Source organism: Heterodontus francisci, chromosome 20 (assembly GCF_036365525.1).
Source record: "Heterodontus francisci isolate sHetFra1 chromosome 20, sHetFra1.hap1, whole genome shotgun sequence".
In the NCBI taxonomy this organism is placed as follows: Eukaryota; Metazoa; Chordata; class Chondrichthyes; order Heterodontiformes; family Heterodontidae; genus Heterodontus; species Heterodontus francisci.
In genome coordinates, this window is record NC_090390.1 from 72,401,483 (window position 1) to 72,426,913 (window position 25,431).

General features: G+C 42.9%; 1 protein-coding gene across 1 annotated transcript in view; it reads right to left on the reverse strand.

Annotated features, from left to right (window-relative positions):
- Nucleotides 1-10,063: 10,063 nt before the first annotated feature.
- smc3 (structural maintenance of chromosomes 3) overlaps nucleotides 10,064-25,431 on the reverse strand; it is a 112,048-nt gene continuing 96,680 nt past the window's right edge. Inside the window, exons 25-29 of the mRNA XM_068053013.1 lie at nucleotides 22,521-22,733; nucleotides 17,776-17,946; nucleotides 16,870-17,047; nucleotides 14,024-14,130; nucleotides 10,064-10,587 (exon numbers count right to left, since the gene is read on the reverse strand). Coding sequence (XP_067909114.1) covers nucleotides 10,516-10,587; nucleotides 14,024-14,130; nucleotides 16,870-17,047; nucleotides 17,776-17,946; nucleotides 22,521-22,733 — 741 coding nt within the window. The 3' untranslated portion in view covers nucleotides 10,064-10,515. The remainder of the gene's footprint in view (nucleotides 10,588-14,023; nucleotides 14,131-16,869; nucleotides 17,048-17,775; nucleotides 17,947-22,520; nucleotides 22,734-25,431) is intronic.

Here is a 25,431-nt window from a genome sequence, read left to right on the forward strand (position 1 = left end):
GAAGCTAGATCAGTTGTTAATTTTAAATCTGAGATAGATAGAATTTTGTTAAGCAAAGCTATTAAGGGATATGGGCCAAAGGCAGGATATGGAGTTAGGCCACGGATCAGCCATGATCTCATTGAATGGCGTGACAGGCTCGAGGGGCTGAATGGCCTACTCCTGTTCCTATCTTCCTATGTCCCTATGAAGAGTGCCTGGCTGAGGCTATGGTGGAATTTTCTGACAGGCAGGTCTGCAGCTCCAGGCACCAACGGCACATCAGGATGCTCCACCCCTTCCCCTCTGAGAATGCCGGGTGCTCACCACCTTTGTCTAGCTCCAGCTTCAGTCCTCTCTGCAGCGCCATGTTGTGCAGGGCACAGTAGACCACAACAATCCTGGAGATCGTTGCTGAGGCAGATTGGAAGGTGCCTCCAGATCTGACAAGGTAGCGGAACCTCATTTTGTGCAAGCCAATGGCTTGCTCTATTTTCGCCCTAGTGGTGACATGGTTCCTGTTGTACCTCTCCTGTGCCTCTGTGATCTGGTTCCTCAATAGGTTTATCATCCAGGTCTTGAGTGGGTATCCCTTGTTCCACTGAGGCTATCTGGTGCTGAGAACATCTGCAGAATTTGAGACAGCTGAAGGATGAAAGAGTCACGGCAGCTCCCTGGATACCTGGCGCAGACTTGAATTATCTTTAGATTTTAGATTTAGAGATACAGCACTGAAACAGGCCCTTCGGCCCACCGTCTGTGCCGACCATTAACCACCCATTTATACTAATCCTACACTAATCCCATATTCCTACCACATCCTCACCTGTCCCTATATTTCCCTACCACCTACCTATACTAGGGGCAATTTATAATGGCCAATTCACCTCTCAACCTGCAAGTCTTTTGGCTGTGGGAGGAAACCGGAGCACCCGGAGGAAATCCACGCAGACACAGGGAGAACTTGCAAACTCCACACAGGCAGTACCCAGAATTGAACTCGGGTCGCTGGAGCTGTGAGGCTGCGGTGCTAACCACTGCGCCACTGTGTTGCCCATCTTCTTGTGGTGGTCACAGACCAGCTGATCTCTAAGGGAGTGGAAGCCTGGCGCCTTGATTGGCACACGAGAGCAGTTTATCACCCCCGGACCTGTGGAAATCCTGCGAGGGAAGCAAAGCCCTCAGGTTGACTGGCCTTATCCATGTCAAAATGAGTATAGTTGAAAGCGTTTGCAAACCAGACATCAATGATGCAGTTGTGGGTTGCAGATTGTGGGATCCTACAGATGTCACTAGCTGATCCCTAGAAGGACCTGGACGTGAAGAAATTGAGGTCTGTCCTCACCTTCACAACCACAGCCAATGTGTAATTACCTGCTCCTCTTAAGGGAGGTCTGCTTCCAAAAGGCTGCAGACGCCTGCAACTGCCTGCCATGAGAGCCTGTGCCATGAAACATTATTGTTCAGAGAGACCAAGGAAGCTGTCTCTTGCCCTATAGACCCTGTGCTAAGGTTTTATCTTCTTCAAGGTGCTGCTTTATGTCCATTCCCTCTGTTGCATGCAGCTGCAAGTGACTATTGATAAGGCAGCTGCTGCTGGAGTTGCTGCCCCTGTCACTGCTGAGCTGAGCCAACCAACTGCAGAATATGCAGTGTTATGATCCTGTAGGTTTTTTTCTTTTCCAGGAAGTATGCAGTGTGCCTTTAAGGCAGTAAAAGATCAGTACTGCTTTAAGGCAGCAATCTCCAGAGACTGAGTGAAAGTGCATTCTGGTTGCTGTAGGATACAACCATATAGAAAGGGAACAAACCAGCTTCAAAGAATGCATACTGATTACCCGGCAACAGCCATTCAGAGACTCAGAATCAGGATATACAATAATATAAAAGCAAAATACTGCAGATGCTGGAAATCTGAAATAAAAACAAGAAATGCTGGAAATACTCAGCAGGTCTGGCAGCATCTGTGGAGAGAGAAGCAGAGTTAACGTTTCAGGTCAGTGACTCTTCTTCAGAACTCAAGATATACAATGTTGTAATTATCTTTTGAACTGGCTTTTTAGTTAAGACAGACTGTTCAAACAGACACAGACAGCTGGACCAGCATGAATGGAACAGAGATCTCAAATAATTTAAATTGAAGGACGGTGAATTTTAGATTGATCACTTTTACACCCCTCAAAACAATTCTAAAGCCAAATTGATACATTGCAAAGTGTCTGCAAGTTGTTGACTGCTGAATTAATTGCTGGAGAAGAAGAGCATCACTTCAACTGGAACTACACTACTGACTGTCCTACTGTTGCAGAATATTTTTCCCCTATCGGATGGCTGTGAGGACTTCAAGCAACCTTGGACATTGGAAGATTCCACTTTGGCAGGAGCGTAAATCTGCAAGATCGCTAATTTTTTCTATTTTAAATGTTTATATCTTCGTGTTTAAGAATTTAGTTATTCTAATTAAACAGTTAATTTGTTGATCTAAAGACACCTGGTTTGGTTAGTCTCATAAGGGGGTTAATAGATAATCAATTTGGCGGTGGGTTTCTTTACTATGGAAAGTTTAAAGTGATATGTTAGGCAATCTGTGGAGTGGCGGGACTGATTTGACAGTGCGATGCTCCCACCGCAATCAGAATCATATATTTTGATTGGGGGCGTTGTCTTGAGCAGTTGGTCGTAACAGTAGCCACTATGTTACAGGGAAGTCTCACAGGCAATAAGGTGAGATTACCCTCAGTGCAATCCAAGGCACATTATAGTAATTGTACAAAGTTGCTGTTTGCAATGAGATCAGTGAACTGAGGCTGAAAGAACTGCTCCTGTCAATGCTAGCCTTCCACTGTAACAGACTAGCTTTTATACTCTTGCTATCAGGTCGGTTTCACTCTGCAATGAGTTCCCGCTGTGCACTCGCCTTCTCCAACCTAGCGAGATGCAGACACAGCATGGAACCCATGCGCTGGCTGGGAAAGAAGGAATCCAAGATTAAAAAGGCATTTTTGATTGACTCAATTGCTTTCCTGCCAGACCCTAGGGGGGTTCCCACTGAACTTGGAACCCACCCCAGGGAAAGCTAGAAGAGGGCGGGAGGACCCAAGGCCAATTTTAGAAGATTTAACTCCCCGCATGCGCCGAAACCTGCCTCCACAGGAGAACTTCCTTCACCTGGCAATGCAAGATCAGCTTGTTTCAATATTGTTCACAGCGGCTGAGGCCAGGAGTTCAGTGTCCAGCAGCTGACGCCAGGTTGTCCATCTGGTTTTAGTCTATTCAATCTTTTTGTAGCATTTGATACTACTGAGTGGTTTGCTAGGCCATTTCAGAGGGCAGTTAAGAGTCAAACACATTGCTGTGGGTCCGGAGACCCACATAGGCCAGACCAGGTCAGGAAGGCTGTTTTCCTTCCTTGAAGGACATCAGTAATTCATTATCAAACTCTACAAAGAGTTCCCTGCTCCTATTCACTAAGACTAGGCCCAGCCTTGAGAAGTAATACTATCTGCACAAACAAGAAGCAATGGCAGCATGTGGTATCTGAATCTAAAGTGTGACAAAGTTGACCCATGCCCTGAGGAAAGCCCAAATGATGTGACCTCTCGAATCGAGTTACACTTTTGTCCTGAACTGTGCATTGCGGTTTGCCCTTGACTTTGATCTAAGATTTTAGACTGGTGTCCATACCACCTGTTGTTGTTCTCTGGTGATTTCTGATTCACATTTGATCCTTGCAAGTCACAACTCTACAATTTTCCCCATACCCACCCTGCAGATAGTTTTGGCAACTTAGTTGAAGAACTTGGGGCTAAATTTGTGAAGCTTTTCTCCAGTCCCCTCCCCCCCCACCCCCCACCCATTCTAATTATTCAGTACACACATTAACGTTAATTATTTGTACTGTGATATTATTCTGTGAACATGTTTTCTAACTGTCATGTCCTAGTTCTGTAGATTTTGATTGTGTTTACTATTCCCTAGGTGTGTTTTAAAGTCTGTTTTCAGATGTATTTTTAGGCTCCCCGAGTAGTAGGAATGAAACCTTTTTCATTATTTTGCACTCGGTGCCAGGATAAAGTTCCCTGCCCTCTCTTTTTAACAGTGGCCGAGAAATTCCCTGGTGGATGTGGGGGGTAAAATTCTGGCTGTTAATGCCGGGGCTGTGGCTGAATGCCGCTGACCAGAGGTTCGTGGGGTCGGGGGAAGCGCCAAGAGGAATGGGCCTTTGGTGAATTGTGGTGCATTTACAGAGTCCTCCCACCGAAGAGGCTGGAAATGCCAGCTGATGGTTGCCAGGATAGGGAAGTTGTTGAAAGTCACTTTTATGACCAGGTGAGAAGGGGTCTAGGGGTTCCCTCTCAGCCTTTGCCTGGTTTAACCATAACAGATTTTATTTTTAGAAACACTGTTTTTAGCTCCCCCTTCAGTGAATCCTTGTTCACTGCTCCAATTGTAAGGCACAGAAATCAGACAGGTTTCCTTAGATTTAAACAAGAAAGGTAGAAGTTTATTAATCTTAAACTCTAATCCGGTTAACGACTACAAATATGCAACGCGATCACACTAGCATGCATACGTGATAAACACACATGCAGATAGAGACAGAAGTAGAAATGAATAAAGGGGAAATGTTTGAGACCATATCTGTTAGTTACTTACTGTCCTTTGAGTTCAATGTGGAGTCTTTGGTTTCCGGTGAGTCCTGCTATTCGTTGGGGCCCAGTTCATGCTTCAAATTGTTTCGATGTAGGAGTCTTTTCTCTCTTGAGGTTTTCGTGTCTTCAGTGGGTCCGGTGGCTTGGGAGAAAGCGAGAGACAGACAGCCAGGAGAGAGGCTTCCTTGTTCCAGTTTCAGTTGCAAAACTGAAAAACTGCCTTCTGTTCCTTTCTGTGTAGCACAAACAAAAAACTAAGTTGACCAGCAGGTCTCGTTGTGGAGTCCAAGTCCCGCCTTCACATTGAGGATACCCTCCATCGTGTTGTGTGGCACTACCACCGTGCTAAATGGGATAGATTTCGAACAGATCTAGCAATGCAAAACTGGGCATCCATGAGGTGCTGTGGGCCATCAGCAGAAGCTGAATTGTACTCAACCACAAACTGTAACCTCATGGCCCGGCATATCCCTCACTCTACCATTACCATCAAGCCAAGAGACCAACCTGGTTCAATGAAGAGTGCAGGAGGGCATGCCAGGAGCAGCACCAGGCATACCTCAAAATGAGGTGTCAACTTGGTGAAGCTACAACACAGGACTATCTGCGTGCCAAACTGCGTAAGCAGCATGCGATAAACAGAGCTAAGCGATCCCATAACCAACGGATCAGATCTAAGCTCTGCAGTCTTGCCACATCCAGTCGTGAATGGTGGTGGACAATTAAACAATTAACTGGAGGAGGTGGCTCCACAAATATCCCTATCCTCAATGATGGGGGAGCCCAGCACATCAGTGCGAAAGATGAGGCTGAAGCATTTGCAACAATCTTCAGCCAGAAGTGCCGAGTTGATGATCCATCTCGGCCTCCTCCTGAAGTCCCCAGTATCACAGATGCGAGATTCAGCCAATTCGATTCACTCCGCGTGATATCAATAAACGACTGAAGGCACTGGATACTGCAAAGTCTATGGGCCCTGACAATATTCCGGCAATAGTACTGAAGACCTGTGCTCCAGAACTTGCCGCACCCCTAGCGAAGCTGTTCCAGTATAGCTACAACACTGGCATCTACCCTGCAATGTAAAAAATTGCCCAGGTCTGTCCTGTGCACAAAAAGCAGGACAAGTCCAATTACCGCCCCATCAGCCTACTCTCAATCATCAGTAAAGTGATGGAAGGTGTCATCAACAGTGGCATCAAGCGATACTTGCTTCGCAATAACCTGCTCAGTGATGCTCAGTTTGGGTTCCGCCAGGGCCACTCAGCTCCTGACTTCATTACAGCCTTGGTTCAAACATGGACAAAAGAGCTGAACTCAAGAGGTGAGGTGAGAGTGACTGCTCTTGACATCAAGGCAGCATTTGACCGAGTATGGCATCAAGGAGCCCTAGCAAAACTAAGATCAATGAGAATCAGGGGGAAATCCCTCCGCTGGCTGGAGTCATACCTAGCGCAAAGGAAGATGGTTGTGGTTGTTGGAGGTCAATCATCTGAGCTCCAGGACATCACTGCAGGAGTTCCTCAGGGCAGTGTCCTAGGCCCAACCATCTTCAGCTGCTTCATCAATGACTTTCCTTCAATCATAAGGTCAGAAGTGGGGATGTTCGCTGATGATTGCACAATGTTCAGCACCATTCGTGACTCCTCAGATACTGAAGCAGTCCGTGTAGAAATGCAGCAAGACCTGGACAATATCCAGGCTTGGGCTGATAAGTGGCAAGTAACATTTGCGCCACACAAGTGCCAAACAATGACCATCTCCAACAAGAGAGTATCTAACCATCTCCGCTTGACATTCAATGGCATTACCATCGCTGAATCCCCCACTATCAACATCCTAGGGGCTAACATTGACCAGAAACCGAACTGGAGTAGCCACATAAATACCGTGGCTACAAGAGCAGGTCAGAGACGAGGAATCCTGCGGCAAGTAACTCACCTCCTGACTCCCCAAAGTCTGTCCACCATCTACAAGGCGCAAGTCAGGAGTGTGATGGAATACTCTCCACTTGCCTGGATGGGTGCAGCTCCAACAACACTCAAGACGCTCAACACCATCCAGGACAAAGCAGCCCACTTGATTGGCACCCCATCTACAAACATTCACTCCCTCCACCACTGACGCACAGTGGCAGCAGTGTGTACCATCTACAAGATGCACTGCAACAATGCACCAAGGCTCCTTAGACAGCACCTTCTAAACCTGCGACCTCTACCAACTAGAAGGACAAGGGTAGCAAATGTATGGGAACACCACCACCTGCAAGTTCCCCTCCAAGTCACACACCATCCTGACTTGGAACTATATCGCCATTCCTTCACTGTTGCTGGGTCAAAATCCTGGAACTCCCTTCCTAACAGCACTGTGGGTGTACCTACCCCACGTGGACGGCAGCGGTTCAAGAAGGCAGCCCACCACCACCTTCTCAAGGGCAATTAGGGATGGGCAATAAATGCTGGCCTGGCCAGTGACGCCCACATCCCATGAATGAATAAAAAAGTCAGTCATGTGACTAATTGGCTTAACTACTTCTGCGTTTGTGGATTGTACCTTAGCAGGCCCTGGAATGCGCTTCCTTACACCTTCAATGTCTGGTGATCAAAATCCATTTGGGTTAATTGGATCAGGGAATAGTCCTTTGTCTCCACAGGCAGCATCTCTTAGTATGCAAATGTCCTCCCAGCCCACTGTCTGGTGATCTCTTTAATAAGTCATTCTTCACTCCAGCGACGGTTCAAAATTTATCCCTTGATTCCCTGCTTGACCAAAAATCTATCTATCCCAGCCTTAAATATTTTCAATGATGGAGCATCCACAACCCTCTGGGGTAGAGAATTCCAAACATTCACAATCCTTTGAGTGAAGTAATTTCTCCTCATCTCTGTATAAAAGGAAGTTATGGTAAACTTTTATAAAACACTGGTTAGTCCTCAGCGAGGGTGTTCAATTCTGGACACACATCTTAGGAAGGATGTCAAGACCTTGGAGAGAGTGCAGAGGAGATCTACTAGAATAGTTGCAGGGATGAGGGACATCAATTATATGGAGAGGCTAAAAAAATTGAGTTTGTTTTCCTTAGAGCAGAGATGATTAAGGGGAAATTTAATAAAGGTGCTGAAAATTTTGAGAGGTTTTAATCCTCTTCTTAGGCAGTCCCTCGGGAACGAGGATGACTTTCTTCCAGTCCATGGTTGTGAGTCCTTAGGTGACTGAATAGTCCAATTCTGGATTCACACACACCGCCACAGGTGGGCAGGTGGTGTTTGATGAGGCAAGTGAATGGGATGCTCAAATTTCCGAACACTCCTTCCGCTGTTTGCACTTGGTCGCTGCCTGGGCATGTCGATGTTGTTCGAACTGGCTGGCACCTTCGTGGATGCTGCTTCTCCATTTTAGGCGGTCTCGGGCAAGAGATTCCCATGAATCAGTGGAGATGTCACATTTTTTCAGGGAAACTTTAAGGACATCCTTGTAGCATGTGCTCTGCCCTCCGTCTTGCGGTGACTGAGCTCGGAATAGAAAGCTTATTTAGGGAGTCTTGTGTCAGGCATGCAGAAGATGTGGCCTGCCCAACGTAACTGTCCAGTCATGACCAGTGTCTCGATGCTGGGGGTGTTGGCCTGAGACAGGGCACTGATATTGGAGTGCCTGTCCTGCCACTGAATTTGCAGGATTTTGTGGAGGCACCAGTGGTGATCTCTCTCCAGGGCTTTGAGATGTCTGCTGTACAGTGTCCATATTTCTGACGCATACAAGAGGGCAATTAACACTGCCACACAGTAAACCATGAGCTTGGTGCCAGATTTGAGGTCTTTGTCACCAAACACTCTTTTCCTCAAACAACCGAAGGCTGCGCTGGCACCTTGGAGGCGATGCCGAGTTTCAACATCGATGTCTGCCCTTGCTGAGAGGAGGCTCCCAAGTTATGAGAAGTGATCTATATTGTCTAATGGTTTGCTGTGGATCTTGATAGTCAGGGGGCAGTGTAGTGCTGGGGGAGCAGGCTGGTAGAGGACATTTGTCTTCCGGATGTTTAGCTTAAGGCCCATTCTTTCATACGCCTCCATTATTGCATCAATGAGGGTTTGAAGCTTGGCCTGAGTGTGCGCATACGCGAGCGTCGTCAGCATACTGCAGCTTGATGACAGAGGTTGGGGTGACCTTGGTTCTGGACTGGAGGCAATGTAGGTTAATTAATTTCCCACTCGTCCTGTAGAGCAGATCTACTCGGGCAGGGAGCTTCATGGAGATGAGATGGAGTGTTGCGACGAGGAAGATGGAAAAGAGTGTTGGTGTGATGACACAGCCTTGCTTGACCCCAGTTTTCACTCGGATTGGGTCAGTGGCAGATCTGTTGGCAAGGATTACAGCTTGCATGTTGTCGTACTGCAGGCAGAGGATGGTGAAGCCCAATTTGAGGAAGATGTTCCATAATCCCTCCCGGTTGATAGATGTGCCTAATTATAATTTGTGGAGGATGTATATCATTTGAAGAACGAAGACTAACCTACAAGATAGTTAATCTTCTTTTCATTTCATATCGTTAACATACCAAAGTAGTGCATGATTTAAGGAGAGGCCCTGCATAGAAGGCAGACAAACTGCCAAGACAGATGTGCTAGAGATATTGGTCCAGATTTGCTATAAAAGTATCAATGAGGCTATTGATGCACACCATTATTAACAGTGTAAATCAGACAGCAACTTGCAGTGACCGCACATGCGCAGTTAAACGCAGAAATAAGTTGCTGCCCGAGTTGCCCTGCTTCACCAGAAGTTGCGCTATAACAATATCTCACTGAGAGACTCGGCACTGAAACACATGGAAGGGTGTGAAGTTGTGCACTTGACAGATACACACTAAATTTCAGTTAAGTAAATTTTTAACTGTGTGATAAGTCTTAATTACTATCAAACCTCTCTAGGACTGAAAATTAACTTTTACAAGTATGGAACCTCAATCCATCAGCTTTTCATTATAGCTGGAGGTTTAAAAATAAACTAGAATTTGTTTTACTTTTTCCCTCTGTACGCTCTATCCCATATTTCTTTCCCTCTCTATTTTGCTTTCTCTGCCTGATTTGCCATTGAATTAAAATATTCCAAGTGACACTTTCTGGTTCAGCTTCTGTGTGCCTCATTAACAATTCTTCAATCTGATTGGTTAAGAAGATACATGGTTACTTTTCCAGTTCATACAGGACCCAGACCCCCTGAAATGGCTCTCTAATCACAGCAAGTTCAGTGCAAAATTTCATAGAAAGTCTGTGGGCAAGAGTAAGCAAAATGAATGGCTGGCACGTTTCTTCGTACTGACTGTGGAATCTGGCCCATTGTTGTGTGTTCCAGTTAAGCCTAGACATTAATGCTTACAGAACTGCAACACAATAGCAGCAATCACTCCAAACAAAAATTTAAACACTTAAAGATATTGCTCTAACATTTTATTGCAACTCTTAAAAACAATGAAATGTAACAGAAAGGAAATGATAAAATTACATAAAGAGCCATTTATTGCAATGGCAATTACAAAGAGCATAAAAACAGCAACTAGGAACTTTACAAAAGCTGTGTGTGTGTGAAAGATATCTGAAGCAGATTTTTAAAAAATACAAAGCAACAAAGATATAATAGAAGTACAATTTCTTGAGGAAAAGATCTACATTGGTCACTTCCTAAATGCCATGAATTCTGTAACTAAATTTACTTCAGCTTAACCTGAGAGGCAGCATTAAGAATATCTTCAAAGTTGACCATATAAAATGCAGTCAGTACCTAGAGCTTAGTATGATGAATATGTGCACTATTTGCATAATTCACATCTGCAGATAAAAAGTGTACAACTTAAGGTCAATTGACTGGAAACCAAGTTCTGCCATTTTTATCCATGTGTAGTATCATCTTCCACAAAGTCTTTAGCTTGTTCAGCTGTGATCACGTCAATGTGACTGACCTGTAAAACAGATTTTTTTTTTAAATCAGCTTTACTCTAAGTAAACTACATAAAGTACAAGAGGTACACAAATCCGAACAGAATATTTGTGGAAATAGGAGGATTGGGACTGGGAAAAAAAACATTAAAAAGGAAGTCCACAGAGACATGCAAGTGAATTAGACAAAAATCTGCAACTCCTTCAATATTATAACAGTAAAATTAACATGCTGCAGTGCTTTTTAGGACTTTTTTTTTGCTATTTTAGTGTGTTCCAAATTTCTTCAAAGATGATTTTTGATACCATACAAATTTAGTAATGGAACCCTTATGCATGCACATTATGCACCAAAGGAAAACTCCTGTGAGGGTACTTTATTGATTACAAATCTGACAAGTTACTTAGGGTATAATGGATATGTAAATTCAATTATTTTTAACTTTTTTTTAAAAAATGTATTCATTCTTGGGAGGTGAGCGTTACTGACATGGCCAGTATTTACTGCCCACAAGAAGGTGGTGGTGAGCCTCCTCTTGAACTGCTAAGTCCATGTGATGTAGGTACACCAACACTGCTGTGAGGGAGGGAGTTCCAGGATTCTGACCCAGCAACAGTGAGGAATGGCAAAATAGTTCCAAGTCAGGATGGTGGTGTTCCCATGTGTCTACTGCCCTTGTCCTTTTAGGTGTTCGAGATCACAAGTTTGGAAGGTGGTATCAAAGGAGCCTTGGCAGGCTGCCTCAGTGCATCTTGCAGATGATACACACTGCTGCCACTATGTGCCAGTGGTGGAGGGAGTAAATATTTAAGGTGCCGATCAAAAGGGTTGGTTTGTCTTAGATGGTGTTGAGCTTGAGTGTTGTTGGAACTGCACTCATCCAGACAAGTGGGGAGTATTCCATCACTCTCCTGACTTGTGCCTCGTAGATGATGGACAGGCTTTGGGGAGTTACTCGGCGAGTTACTCGCTGCAGAATTCCCAGCCTCTGACCTACTCCTGTAGTCACAGTATTCATATGGCTGGTCCAGTTGAGTTTCTGGTCAACGGCAACAAGCAGAATGTTGATGATGGGGGATTCAGTGATGGTAATGTCATTGAAGGGCATGGGGAGATGATTAGATTCTCTCTTGTTGGAGATAATCACTGCCTTGCACTTGTGTGGCGCAAATGTCCCTTGCCACTTATCAGCTAAGTCTGAATGTTGTCCGGGTTTTGCTGTAGGCGGGCATGGAGTGCTTCAGTATCTGAGGAGCTGCAAATGGTATTGAATACTGTGAAATCATCAGCAAACATCCCTGCTTCTGACCTTATGTTGGAGACAAGATCATTGAAGCAGCTGAAGATGATTGAGCCAAGGATGTTACCCTGAGGAACTCATGCAGTGATGTCGTGAGGTTGATATGATTGGCCTCCAACAACCACACCATCTTCCTTTGTGCTAGGTATGACTCCAACCAGTGGAGAGGTCCCCCCCCCACCACCGATTCCCATTAACTTCAATTTTGCTAGGGCTCCTTGATGCCACATTCAGTCCAAGGGCAATCACTTTCACCTCATCTCTGGAATTGAGCTCTTTTGTCTAAGTTTGAACCAAGGCTGTAATGAAGTCTGGAGTTATGTGTTAAGGTTACAGGTCAGGGAAGGTTGAGAATGAATCATTCAAGTCTGGTGAAAACCCAGTTACTGAGGCAATTATTTATCAGAACAGGATGTTCGGAGTCTTCTTTTTACAGAAGCAACCCAGTCTGACAGATTACATTTAATGGAGTTAATTTAAAATCTGGCGAAGCAATTTTAGTATTGGCAACGTAGCCTTTCTATGGTTGTAAGCTAGATATATTCAGCTTACACCATTCGTTCTTGGGTCTCCAGTTTTAATAGATGTTCGTGAGAGCACGGGTTGTACCATGGCAAAAAGTGAAGCCTGCCACCTCTAATGAAATACTGACATTCAACAGATTACATTCCACAATAATCTTAAGAATCCAGCCGAACCATGAACTGGCACTGGTTTAACATTTACACAAGAGTGCATTGGGATAGCAAGGGTATGATATGGAGATAGAAAAGAAAAGGACAAAAGTTAACTCTAAACCATCATTTCAATTCTGCTGCTCGAAACAATAAAAACTATTGTGTTTTTGAGCTAGTTAGGAAAACTGTTATTAAAAGACGGGATATGGGTATTTCATCATAATTCCCCATTACTCACAAAAAGGGGAAGAAATTCTCCACCAAAAGCACAATTTAAAAGACTTTTCAAACAATTAACACCAAGCCCCCAAAATAGTAATTGACGTGTCATTGTGGGTTTATTTTGGATTTGTTACCTAATTGCCACAAGATGGAACATCCCGTAATCAACAAACTCTCTCAAACTAAAATATATATTTAATATGTTTAAAGACCATGTGGCAAGAATTCAACAACTAGCACCTTTTTTTAATATTTCAGATGACAAAATATTAAAAAGCAGTCTTATCCAAAATAATTAGTAAATCAATTATACTATGCATTCATCATTCCATTCTACAATTAAATCATATTCTTACTGGAATAAATGTAACTTTCCATATTGCAAAGAATAATGAAGATTTCCTTTTGCTGCAGTACTAAAATAATTAATACAAAGGTACTCCATGCATACAGGTTTTGTGAATTTGGCATTCTGAACGTTAAAATCAGAAACAATGGCATTGCGAGTGGTGGAAGTGATGGCAAAGGAACACAGGTAAGTGCATCTTATATGTGATCCTAGCCTAACCTACATGCTGAGCTCGCATTCTTAAAAAGGTAGTTCTTATGCTGCAATAGGAGGAATTTTAAAAGTGTTCCCTTGAAGTGTACTGCTTTAAGCTCCAACCCTTGTATTACTCAGCATTAAGACTGAGATATGCAATTACTATTTACTATACAGTAAACTGCCCAGAACTATCCTGCTACTGAACTGAGGCCAAAGATTGCTATCCCACACAAAGAGGTAATGCAAAAGACTTCTAGTCCATCTTCTTGACTGAGATACATCGTCGGTATGGAAGGACCACTAGAGACAAAAGTTTCATATTCTTAAATTTAGCTGTTCAAGGTCATGGCTAGCACCCAGTTCATATTAGAACTGGCAGACACCAAACTATAGCAAAGCTATGCTGATGCCAGAAAATTTTAGCTAATTGCTAGTGTGTAAACAATCTGGACTGACTAGTCCTTAGATTCCTCTTCCTTTCAAGAAGGTGGCTGATCTCTTAATACCTCTTCATGTGCCCCCCACCCCACGTGCTTCAAAGGCACAATTTTGCATCCTGCCGCTTACTGATACACATTGTTAGTATGATTCAACAAGTACCTGCTTCCCATTTTAATTTTTTTTAATTGATCAAATAAAACAACTTTCCCAATAAATCCTGAATGTAAAAATGAATAGGTTATGCCATCCAATTCACATGGTGTGAAATTACCTTGTTCCTGAACTTCACTCCATAAAACTTGTCTGCTGATTCAAGCAATTCTGGCCTGAATGTAGTGGTAATGAACTGGGCATGTGCAGAGAGTTCAGAAATCATATCTATTGTGCGAAACATTAAAAAAAATTAAGAGAGGAAAAATGAGCATGATTACACTTTATAAAAGCATGTAAGTAATGAAGACAACAACTACCCATTTATGAAGTAAACCAACCCTTTATAGAGCGGACCTGACATACTGAATCACAGATATCGCTTTCCAGCTAGCACAAAAGTATTTATTAACCCCAATACCTGGGCATAGCTACTGACAGACCACAATGGCAACAGATCGGTTTAAACAAATTTGCGGTTGCAAGTTTAGGCCTGGCTGCTAAGCATCGACCTGAAATGTTAACTCTGTTTCTCTATCCACAGATGCTGCCTGACCTGCTCAGTATTCCCAGCACTTTGCTTTTATTTCAAGGCAACCCATCTGTCCACTTCATCTAGCTTTCAATGGGATATGTGTAGCCACAAATGTACATCCAGAATCAGGCTCTTCACCCATCAGTGCATCTGTAACAACCATCGATTCGACAGGAGACTTCAAATTATTTATTTTAACAAGCATTTCTTTTTCCCAATTTTTCTCTTGGGTCACCTAATGTCCCTCACCAAAGGCATTAGATCCTGCCATGGAAACAGAGTTCCAGTAATGGCACACCTTTGGACACTTGAAAATGACCATTTGGTGAGTCTTCATGTACAAACATGCAGTGAGTACTGGCAGCCTATTCAACTTAAGGGCAGGTCACAACCAAACCTAATGCTGTCTGCCCTTGATATACATATTCCAAGCTTTTGGGGGCAGGGGGCTGGGGAGGGAGTGTGTGTGGGTGGGGGCGGTAATTTGGGGAAACACGGTCAATGGATAGATATCAGAAGTGCAAATCCTTGCTGAAACAAGGTACTGAGGCCCCAAATAGCCTTAATATTCCATTATAGTATGATACAGCACAGAAGGAGGCCAGTCAGTCCATTTTACCTGTGCTGGCTTTTGAAAATAGATATCCAGTTAGTCCCACTCCCTTCTCTTTTCCAAATAGCCCTGTAAATATTTTCCCTTCTTTATTCAATTCCCTTTTGAAAGTTACTATTGAAGCTGCTGCCACCACCCTTTCAAGAAATGCATTCCATGTCATAACTAACTAGCTGCATAAAAAAATATTTCCACATGTCACGTCTGGTTCTTTTACCCATCCCCTTAAATCTTTCCTCTCTGGTTACCGACCCTTCCGCCCCTGGAAACACAGTTTCTCCTTATTTACTCCATTCATGATTTTGAATACCTCAATCCAATCTCCTCTTAACCTTCTCAGGTCTAATACGACCATTTTTGCAGCAATAAGAAAGGATTATCAATGCACAGATTAATAAAAAAATGAGCTGCAACTTGACACCCATGGCCTCTGAAGATATCCACTGGATAAAATTCGGCACTTTTAAAAAAACTTACCATGAAGTCATGAAAGAAATGATGTTCTCACCTGTTCAATCATAATATTAAAAACCAAATTGTTTATTTACCCATTAGACTGCTGACATCACCACAATATTTCATGGCATCTAGCTCAGCTAATGTTGAAGAAACAGCTGCATGATGTCATCTATAACATTAAATAACTCACATTTGCCATTATATAATGGTAAATGCTAAGACTTAAAGCAATTAGGGCATTTTTCCAAGTTCACACTCCCTGTGGGGAGGGAGCCACAACTGGTGGTAGAGCAGATCAGAAATGAGCATGCATGCTGCCTATGATTTTCTGACTGTTTATTTAAATGGTCAGAGAATCTTGTACAATACTTCTGCAACTCACTCCCAATGGTCAAAGTTCACCATTAGGATTGGGGATGCGTGAAACTACCCATTATATGCTAGTAATAACACAGTGTGTTCTTTATCTATCTCAGAGCTTTAAGTGCATCAAAACCAAAAAGAAACTGTACCGACTTTTTTTTCCACATACAGGAAACTTGCCTCTCACACAGTTCGTACTCAACTAATTATTATACTTTTCCTATCCAGAATGTAATTATACTTTCTCTTCAGAGTTGAAATCTAGGACAGTTTATCCACTGTAACAACTCTGCCACCACCATCGTTATAACTGCAATAATACTACTTGCATTCATACTACACTCCCACACATGATGAACTCATACTTCTAACCTGATTTTTAAAAAATTGAACTGTGAAATACATTTTAGGCATTCAGAAGAGTAGTTGGCTAAAGTTTGCCTGGATCAGGTCATAAAATAAACAGATCAAACCGTTGGTACAACTGCTCAGTACCAGAAAAAGATCAGCACCACAAAACAACTTTATCTATGGTAACGTCTCATTCCTCATCACTAGCTCAATCAATTCAGTAGATGCTAGAACATTTTAAGTTTGACACTGATAGATTTTTGTTAGACAAGGGTATAAAAAGAGATGGAGCAAAGGCAAGTGGATAGAGTTAATAGACAGACAGGATGTCATTGACTAGTGGACCAGGCTCGAGGGACTGAATAGTGTACCCCTGTTGCTATATTCCTACAAAGTAGCATCTTGCTGCTTGAATGCCATTCCTTTCAGTAGCTTCACCAAAACTTACTTGAGCACTGAGCAAAATTAATGGGCAGCTCCACAAGTGTCCAACTTAAAAACTTACAGTTGGGTGTTAGAAATATTTCTATCATTACAGCTGCCGAGTCTATATCTCTCTCTCTCTCACACACACAACACACACACAACACATATGAAGCATTGCTTTCCTTAAAAACACAGAACATTTTTCTTTGGAAACAGTTACCTGAAACAGCTTTTCTGTGCTGAGCATCCAGGGCCTGGTCAATTTCATCAAAGAGGTAAAAGGGAGCTGGGTCACATTTCTGAATCGCAAAGATTAAAGCGAGTGCCACTAGGGATTTCTGACCCCCAGAAAGCTGCTGCATTTCTCTCATTTCTCCTTGTTTCCCTGTAAAAGACACCTGCCAACAAAGGAAAGGGAATTAAGATACAGAGAAGCAATCACTTATAAAAGGATTGAAAAATCTGTCAAGCATACAGACATACAAAGCACTTACAAACAGCATATTTTGGGCAGCCTAATCCTACACTCCATAAAGTTAAAATAAATTAATAGGTAAACCAGAGGTGCATTAATTTAATGTTGAATCTAAAAGGTCTCATCACCAAATTTAAGCACTGGTTGACAGAGTAACAACTTTTGAGACAACCCTAGAGGTCAGCAACAAAACACATTCTGAAGTAGAAGAATCTGGAAATATTAGCAAAATACCAGATGTTCAGCAATAATAAAAATGTTATGTCTTGTAACTAATGAAAAGTTAAGCAAGCTTTGGGATTTAAGCCTCTCAGAAGGTGATGCATTCTTATAAAATCTTAAACCTAACTTTTAACAAATTGTGGATATTTTCATTACAATCACAAGTAAGCCTCAGGTTAATCTAATCTTTGATTTACAGCAAAACTGATCATCAGATTTCTGGCACAGTTTTGTAAATATCTCTAATTAATCGTAATTATCTCAAATCTGTTCATCTGTGACCATAGTAAAGAGGAACAATTTACAGATAGACCTAATCCACTATAGATTATTCAATTTTGAAAACACCTAAGGGCTTCACTAAAAATAAACACAACTGCCAGCACAAAAAGGGATTAAACTGCAGATGTAATAGAGTCCATTACTTACCCGAATCCCAACTCCTGTGAACTGGTCAACAGATGGGACACTGCTCTGAGATGCACTACCTTCACCCTCATCCTGTGACTGGCTTCCTTCCACGTCGCCCTTCTTCATAACCAATGATGCTTTACCACCTGGCACTAATTTCGTGAATACCTCACTGAAATTCTTGGATACCTGGTCACAGCAACATCATGATTCGGCATGTGAGAATATTTCATATTGGGGGGGAAAAAAGTGATGTAAATCAAACATCTTGTTTTTTCAAACTTATGGGCACACAAAGTAAATGCATTAAGAACTGCAGTATGTAGTATCACTAAGTCCCTCCTAGTGAATGGTGCCCTGGAAAAATCTTGGGCATACTAGATTAATTGGTTTACTATGAGCAATTAAGTTTGACGAAATGTTGTGGCCTTGAAATTTAAGAGGTTTGCAGAACTTACAAGTGATTACTGCACAGAATATCTTCAGTTGGAACTAAAAACAGAGTTAAAGATCCTATTTTTACTGCCCTACATTTAAAAAAAGTGAGATGTTTGGAGTTTCTTTGTTTTAGTCCAGTCTATTTCTGTAAATGCAGGGCAGTAAAAATAAGTGTCCACCTGACTAAAAGGTTAGAGATTTACATCGTCTGAAGCATTCAGCAATACATTGATAACTCATTTTCTTGTCATTCAGCCACATTGAAAGTTTGCAGTTTTGTTTTAATTTAATGGTGTATTTGAGCTTAAAGCCACAGGCAACCTTCTAAAGATTTTAGTCATCTTCAGGGCAGTGCTTGAAAGCACTCAAAACAATATAACTAATAAACCTACCTGATTTTTAAAAAACACATTCCAGTTCCCATCCCCACAGGAAATGGAATCATTCAGGTAGATTCCTTGGGCATTAGGTGCTCACTGGTACCTTGCCTAAGTGATCAGTATTCATGACTGAGCTTTGACAATAAGTGAGGGTAGGTTATTCAAGCATGGGACAAAACAGATGAAACCAGTCTTGTTCTCATCCAATCTTTTTTATTCATTCGCAACATGTGGACATCGTTGCCAAGGCCTCTATTTATTGTTCATCCTTAGATGCCCTGAAGAAGGTGGTGGTGGGCCGCCTTTGTGATTATTTGTAGCAGTATGATACAACAGAGTGGCTTGCTAGACCATTTCAGTAGGCAGTTAAAAAGTCAACCACATTGGTGTGGGTTTACAGCTACATACAGGTTTGACTGCATCAGGGCAGGTTACCTTCACTAAAGGACATTAATGATCCAATTGGGTTTTTTGACAATCTGGCAACTTCATAATCGCTTTTACAAATAGCAGCTTTTTATTTCCAGATTTTTAAAACTGAATTCAGATTCTCAAACTGCCGTGTTTGGAACTGAACCTAATTACTAGTCCAGTAACATAACCAATACACTACCATATTACACATCCAATGAATTACATTGGACAGCACTAGAAGGAGGAATTCTGTCCAATTTTCCCCTTCCTAACTCAGGACACTAAAGCCAATTACAGCACATCTACCACTTCAGCTAAGACTGCAGATATCGAGCCTAGGATCTCACTAACTAAGCCACTCATTGGCCAAACTCACTGAGGCATTGGGAAGTTTGTTAGCTTTAAAAGTAGTTTTATTTACTGGGCTACTCCTGGAGCTTTATACTCATCCTTTTCATTCTGAAAACAATGGAGCAAATACACAGTTGAGACCCTGTCAGGGTACAGCTATTTCCCACCCATTGGTGATTTTAGGGTCAGTTTGTTTTAAATTGTCTTTTATTGAACTTCACTTTTTTTTTTTGAAGAGTGACGGAAACACAAGTGAGAAGAAGTGAACTGTCTCCAAGAGGTCAGGAACAGGAAAGGAGCAGTCACCTTGATGGGAGTTTTCTATAGGCCCCCCAATAGCAGCAGGGAGGTGGAAGAGCAGATTGGGAAACAGATTTTGGAAAGGAGCAGAAGTCACAGGGTAGTAATTATGGGGGATTTCAACTTCCCAAATATTGATTGGCAACTCTTTAGATCGAATAGTTTGGATGGGGTAGTGTTTGTGCAGTATGTCCAGGAAGCTTTTCTGACTCAGTATGTAGACTGCCCGACCAGAGGGGAGGCAATATTGGATTTGGTACTAGGTAATGAACCAGGGCAAGTGATAGAGCTGTTGGTGGGCGAGCACTTTGGAGATAGTGATCACAATTCTGTAGCATTCACTGTGGTAATGGAGAGGGATAGGTATGTGCAACAGGGCAAGGTTTACAATTGGGGGAAGGGTAGATATGATGCTGTCAGGCAGGAACTGAGGAGCATAAGTTGGGAGCATATGCTGGCAGGGAAGGGCACGGTCGAAATGTGGAACTTTTTCAAGGAGCAGATAGTAGGGGCCATTGATAAGCATGTCCCTGTCAGACAGGGAAGGGATGGTCATGTGAGGGAACCGTGGTTGACAAGAGAGGTTGAGAGTCTTGTTAGGAAGAAGAAGGATGCGTATATAAAGTTGAGGAAAAAGGGCACAGGCATAGCTCTGGAGGGATACAAGATGGCCAGGAAGGATCTGAAGAAAGGGATTAGGAGAGCTAAGAGAGGGCATGAAAAATGCTTGGCGGGTAGGATAAAAGAAAACCCCAAGGCCTTTTACGCGTATGTCAGAAATATGAGGATGACTAGGGGGACCGTAGGTCCGGTCAAGGACAATAGCGGGAGACTGTGTGTTGAGCCGGAAGAGATAAGTGAGGTTTTGAATGAGTACTTCTCTTCGGTATTTACGAATGAGAAGGGGTGTATTACTGAAGAGGACGGTGGGAAGCAGACTGGTAAGCTCGAGGAAGTGCTCGTTAGGAGGGAAGATGTGTTGGGGTTTTTGAATAACTTGAAGATAGACAAGTCTCCCGGGCCTGACGGGGTATATCCAAGGATGTTATGGGAAGCAAGGGATGAAATTGCAGAGCCGCTGGCAATGATCTTTTCATCTTCTCTGCTGACGGGGGTGGTACCAGGTGATTGGAGGGTGGCAAATGTTGTGCCCCTGTTCAAGAAAGGGAATAGGAACAACCCTGGGAATTACAGGCCAGTTAGTCTTACTTCGGTGGTAGGCAAGTTGATGGAAAAGGTGCTGAGGGATAGGATTTCTGAGCATCTGGAAAGACACTGCTTGATTCGGGACAGTCAGCACGGTTTTGTGAGGGGTAGGTCTTGCCTCACAAGCCTGATTGAATTCTTTGAGCAGGTGACCAAGCAAGTGGATGAGGGTAAACCAGTGGATGTGGTGTACATGGATTTTAGTAAGGCATTTGATAAGGTCCCCCATGGTAGACTTATGGAGAAAGTCAGGAGGCATGGGATAGTGGGGAATGTGGCCAGTTGGATTAAGAATTGGCTAACTGATAGAAGGCAGAGAGTGGTCTTAGATGGTAAATACTCAGCCTGGAGCCCAGTTACCAGTGGCGTGCCGCAGGGATCAGTTCTGGGTCCTCTCCTGTTTGTGATTTTTATTAACGACTTGGATGAGGAAGTCGAAGGGTGGGTCAGTAAATTTGCAGATGATACAAAGGTTGGTGGAGTTGTGGATACCGAGGAGGGCTATTGTCGTCTGCAAAGGGACTTGGATAGGTTGCAGTGCTGGGCTGAAAAGTGGCAGATGGAGTTTAACCCTGAAAAGTGTGAGGTCGTCCATTTTGGAAGGACAAACATGAATGCAAAATACTGGGTTAACGGTAGGGTTCTTGGGCATGTGGAGGAGCAGAGAGACCTTGGGGTCTATGTGCATAGATCATTGAAAGTTGCAACTCAAGTGGATAGGGCTGTGAAGAAGGCATATGGGGTGTTAGCGTTCATTAGCAGAGGGATTGAATTTAAGAGCCGTGAGGTGATGATGCAGCTGTACAGGACCTTGGTAAGGCCTCATTTGGAGTACTGTGTGCAGTTCTGGTCGCCTCATTTTAGGAAGGATGTGGAAGCCTTGGAGAGGGTGCAGAGGAGATTTACCAGGATGTTGCCTGGAATGGAGAATAAGTCTTACGAGGAAAGGCTGAACATTCTAGGCCTCTTCTCATTAGAACGGAGAAGGATGAGGGGTGACATGATAGAGGTTTATAAGATGATCAGGGGAATAGATAGGGTAGACAGTCAGAAACTTTTTCCCCGGGTGGAGCAAAGCGTTACAAGGGGTCATAAATTTAAGGTGAAGGGTGGGAGATATAAGGGGGATGTCAGGGGAAGGTTCTTTACCCAGAGAGTGGTCGAGGCATGGAATGCCTTGCCCGGGGAAGTTGTTGAGTCAGAAACTTTAGGGACTTTCAAAAGGCTTTTGGATAGGTATATGGATAAAGGAGAATGATGGGGTATAGATTAAATTGTCCTTGACAGAGGACAAAGGATCGGCACAACATTGTGGGCCGAAGGGCCTGTTCTGTGCTGTATGTTCTATGTTCTATGTATCCCTTAGATCAGGGATAAGATCTGTTAACTGTTGTGATTTTAGCCAGAGTAAGCTGTAGAATTCTCCTCAAACCATCAACACAAGTTCCTCATGCAGACTATTTAAAAGACCAAACTATTGGTACACATTACATTGAAATGGAAACTATGAATGTCAGCAAGATTAGCAACTACTGTCATCATAATGCATTCTTTTCCCACAATTCTAAATTTTGCAGGACATTTTTAAAAAATCTTAATATTTTCAAGTGATCAAAAGTTAAGACTTAGTTTTCACCCACTTCTACAATCAGTTAATTTTACACTGTCATTTACCTGTTTGAAGGTAAGCTGTATGGCTTCGTACTTTCTCAACTCCAGCACATTCATAAGTTCCATGATGGATTTGTGGCCACGGTCAAGCTCCTCCTGGCGTTTCATAAGTTTTTCCTTCTGTTCAGAGAAATTCACAAACTGGTCCAAGGCTTTCTTGTTTACATGGCTGTACTTCTTCAGCTCCTGATTGCACTGTTCCAACTTCCGGAACAGCTGTAAATGATGGAAAGCAAATAGAAAACACAAAGAAATAGTAGAAATTTGCTTAAAAAAGGTGGAACAGCAAAAGTAGTTTATTGGCTCAAGATCAACTGTGGATTACAAACTGTTGTCAAACTGAGAGCCTGCAATCTTAATCATATTCACATGACAGACTAATGGCCTGTGTCGCGTTTGGGTCGGGTCGCACTTCCGGGTCCAGCATTCAGACTCGGGTCGGGTTGGACAGGTTCTATCACAGGTATATAAAAGCAAAATACTGCGGATGCTGGAAATCTGAAATAAAAACAAGAAATGCTGGAACCACTCAGCAGGTCTGGCAGCATCTGTGAAAACAGAAGCAGAGTTAACGTTTCGGGTCAGTGACGTTAACTCTGCTTCTGTTTTCACAGATGCTGCCAGACCTGCTGAGTGGTTCCAGCATTTCTTGTTCTATCACAGGTAAGTGGCTCCACTGTTAATTTAATTTTTGGACTAGAAAGATGGTTTTGTTAGTTATTTTAAGCTTGTGCAAATCAGCAAGAGAGTGAAAAATGGAAGGTAAGTTAACTAATGGTCGGGTTGGGTTGGGTCAGGCGGGGGAAAAAATGGAAGGACTCGGGCCGGGTCAGGCTGGATGTGGTTCTGTTGGGCTCCGGTCGGGTTTTTGTTTTGCAGACCCGAGCAGGCCTTTATGATAGACAGCGCTAAAACTATATGCAAACACAACAAATGTTACATTACTGTTTTTAATTGAAAGAAAATTGTAATGGTATTTGTTATTTTAAAAAATCTTCCAGAATTAGAGGTAAACTGTGCTGCACTGCAGCTTTAAATAGGATGAATCATTCAACATAATGAGTTCTGTTAAGTATTATCTGACTATTAATTCTGAAAAAAAATTCTAAATATCTGGATCCCTCCTGACAACGTTTGGATATTCAAAACGCAGGAACAAATATCATGAGGAGTACACCATACATATGTTGCAAGGTTAGGTAAAACAAAATCTAAGTGGGGTGAGGCCTAGAGAAATATTTTGACGGAATTATGTCTATAAAGTATTTAATAATTAGATAAGATGCATATGGAATGGGCAATAACTGAAAATTAGCATGCAAATCAGTAATCTTTATACAGCAAATTTAAAATATATGTGTAATATGCAAAACAATGTAGTTACCTTTAGGTTTCAGAGGTAGGGCTATCTCAGTTACATTTCATTATTATGCTTCCAGTTACTGAGGGTCACACATGTGCAATGCACTGTACATGTCACAGCTATTCACATTTTGTTATCTAAATAAAGCTAAGATTATCTCCAAACTGGTTCAATACAGCTATTAACTGAAGTGGCTATAAAACAGAACTGCATCACAGCCATTGGATTTTACAAAGTAAACATACCACACTCAGTGGGCTGAATTTTGTTTTTCTCCCAACGGGCTCCATAGCAGAGGGGTGGGGGGTGCCAGATGATCGGAGCAGCAGCGGCCAGCCACAGAGCCCGACACCGGTATTGCTGGGCTCAATCTTCCTGGCTGCGCCGAGGCTCTGTGGCAGCCCCTCCGCCACTCGAGACCCTTCTTTAAATATTTAGATAAACCTCATGCATCCATTTAAGTACAATTGCCCACAATCTTACCGTCGGATCGGGATCTTCCATGCGACGGGTGACACATGTGCCTTCACTTTCCCATCCAGGGAAAGCTGGCGCCACCAAGGTGGGGAAGGGGGGAACTCACGATTTTTAGCGTAGTGGGACAGGGGGTGACCTCTGAATGGTTGTGGGGAGAAGGGGTCAACTCTGCAACTTTAGTGCTTTGGGGGGAGGAACATGGTAAACATTTATTTTCGGTGAAGTGGGAGGGAGGGATTCAACTCTGCAGTCTTTGAGCAGGGCTGGCAGCCCTTTAAAAATGGCACCAGCACCAAGATAATTGATGCTGTTTATGGCGTTGCCGAGGCTGCCCCCGCCCCATAATGGGGGGGGGGGGGGGGGGGGCACCCTGCTTTTCCACTGGGCCGCTGGGCTGAAGATTGCAGCAGATGGGAGGTGCACGGGTTGTGCGTGCCGGCCGCCATTTTTCTTACACTCGCCGCCACTCCCAGCAGCAGAAAGACAAAATTCAGCCCAGTGTGTCGAAACTGCAGCTTAAAAAAAAACACTCTTTAAAAACAAGTTCAGATTTTTAAAAAATTAAGATTTCTACCCCCTAAATAAAATTATGGAATACCCACCCATTCCTCTGAAATTGCAAGGATCACCGGAAAATAGAATTTGCAATATCACAACTTCAGCACAGTGCCATCAATTGCCAATGCCATCAATTGACATCAGTATGACTGCACTGCTTCGACTGACATACATCATCTTAACGGCTCTCAATTTTATATTTTCTCAGGAGCTCTCAATTTTTGCTACTTTCAACAGGGTGGATAAACAATCATTCAGAACTACAGCATTACAACAGGCTGACAGGCCGTCAAGGAATACCTTTAGCCTATGCCATCTCAGTATGTCAGCTTTACTGTTCAATTGATGGAGTGGAGGATTTAAGTTTTCGGGGAGGTTCCCCCAAAAAAGCTAACATTTGCAGAAGGAATTTTCAAAAAAATTGAAATAAACAAAACTGGCGCAAAACTCAGCTCTTAAACCCTAAATTCAGACCCTTTGTTTCTTCTTGTTGATTACTTTGAATATTTTTGTTCA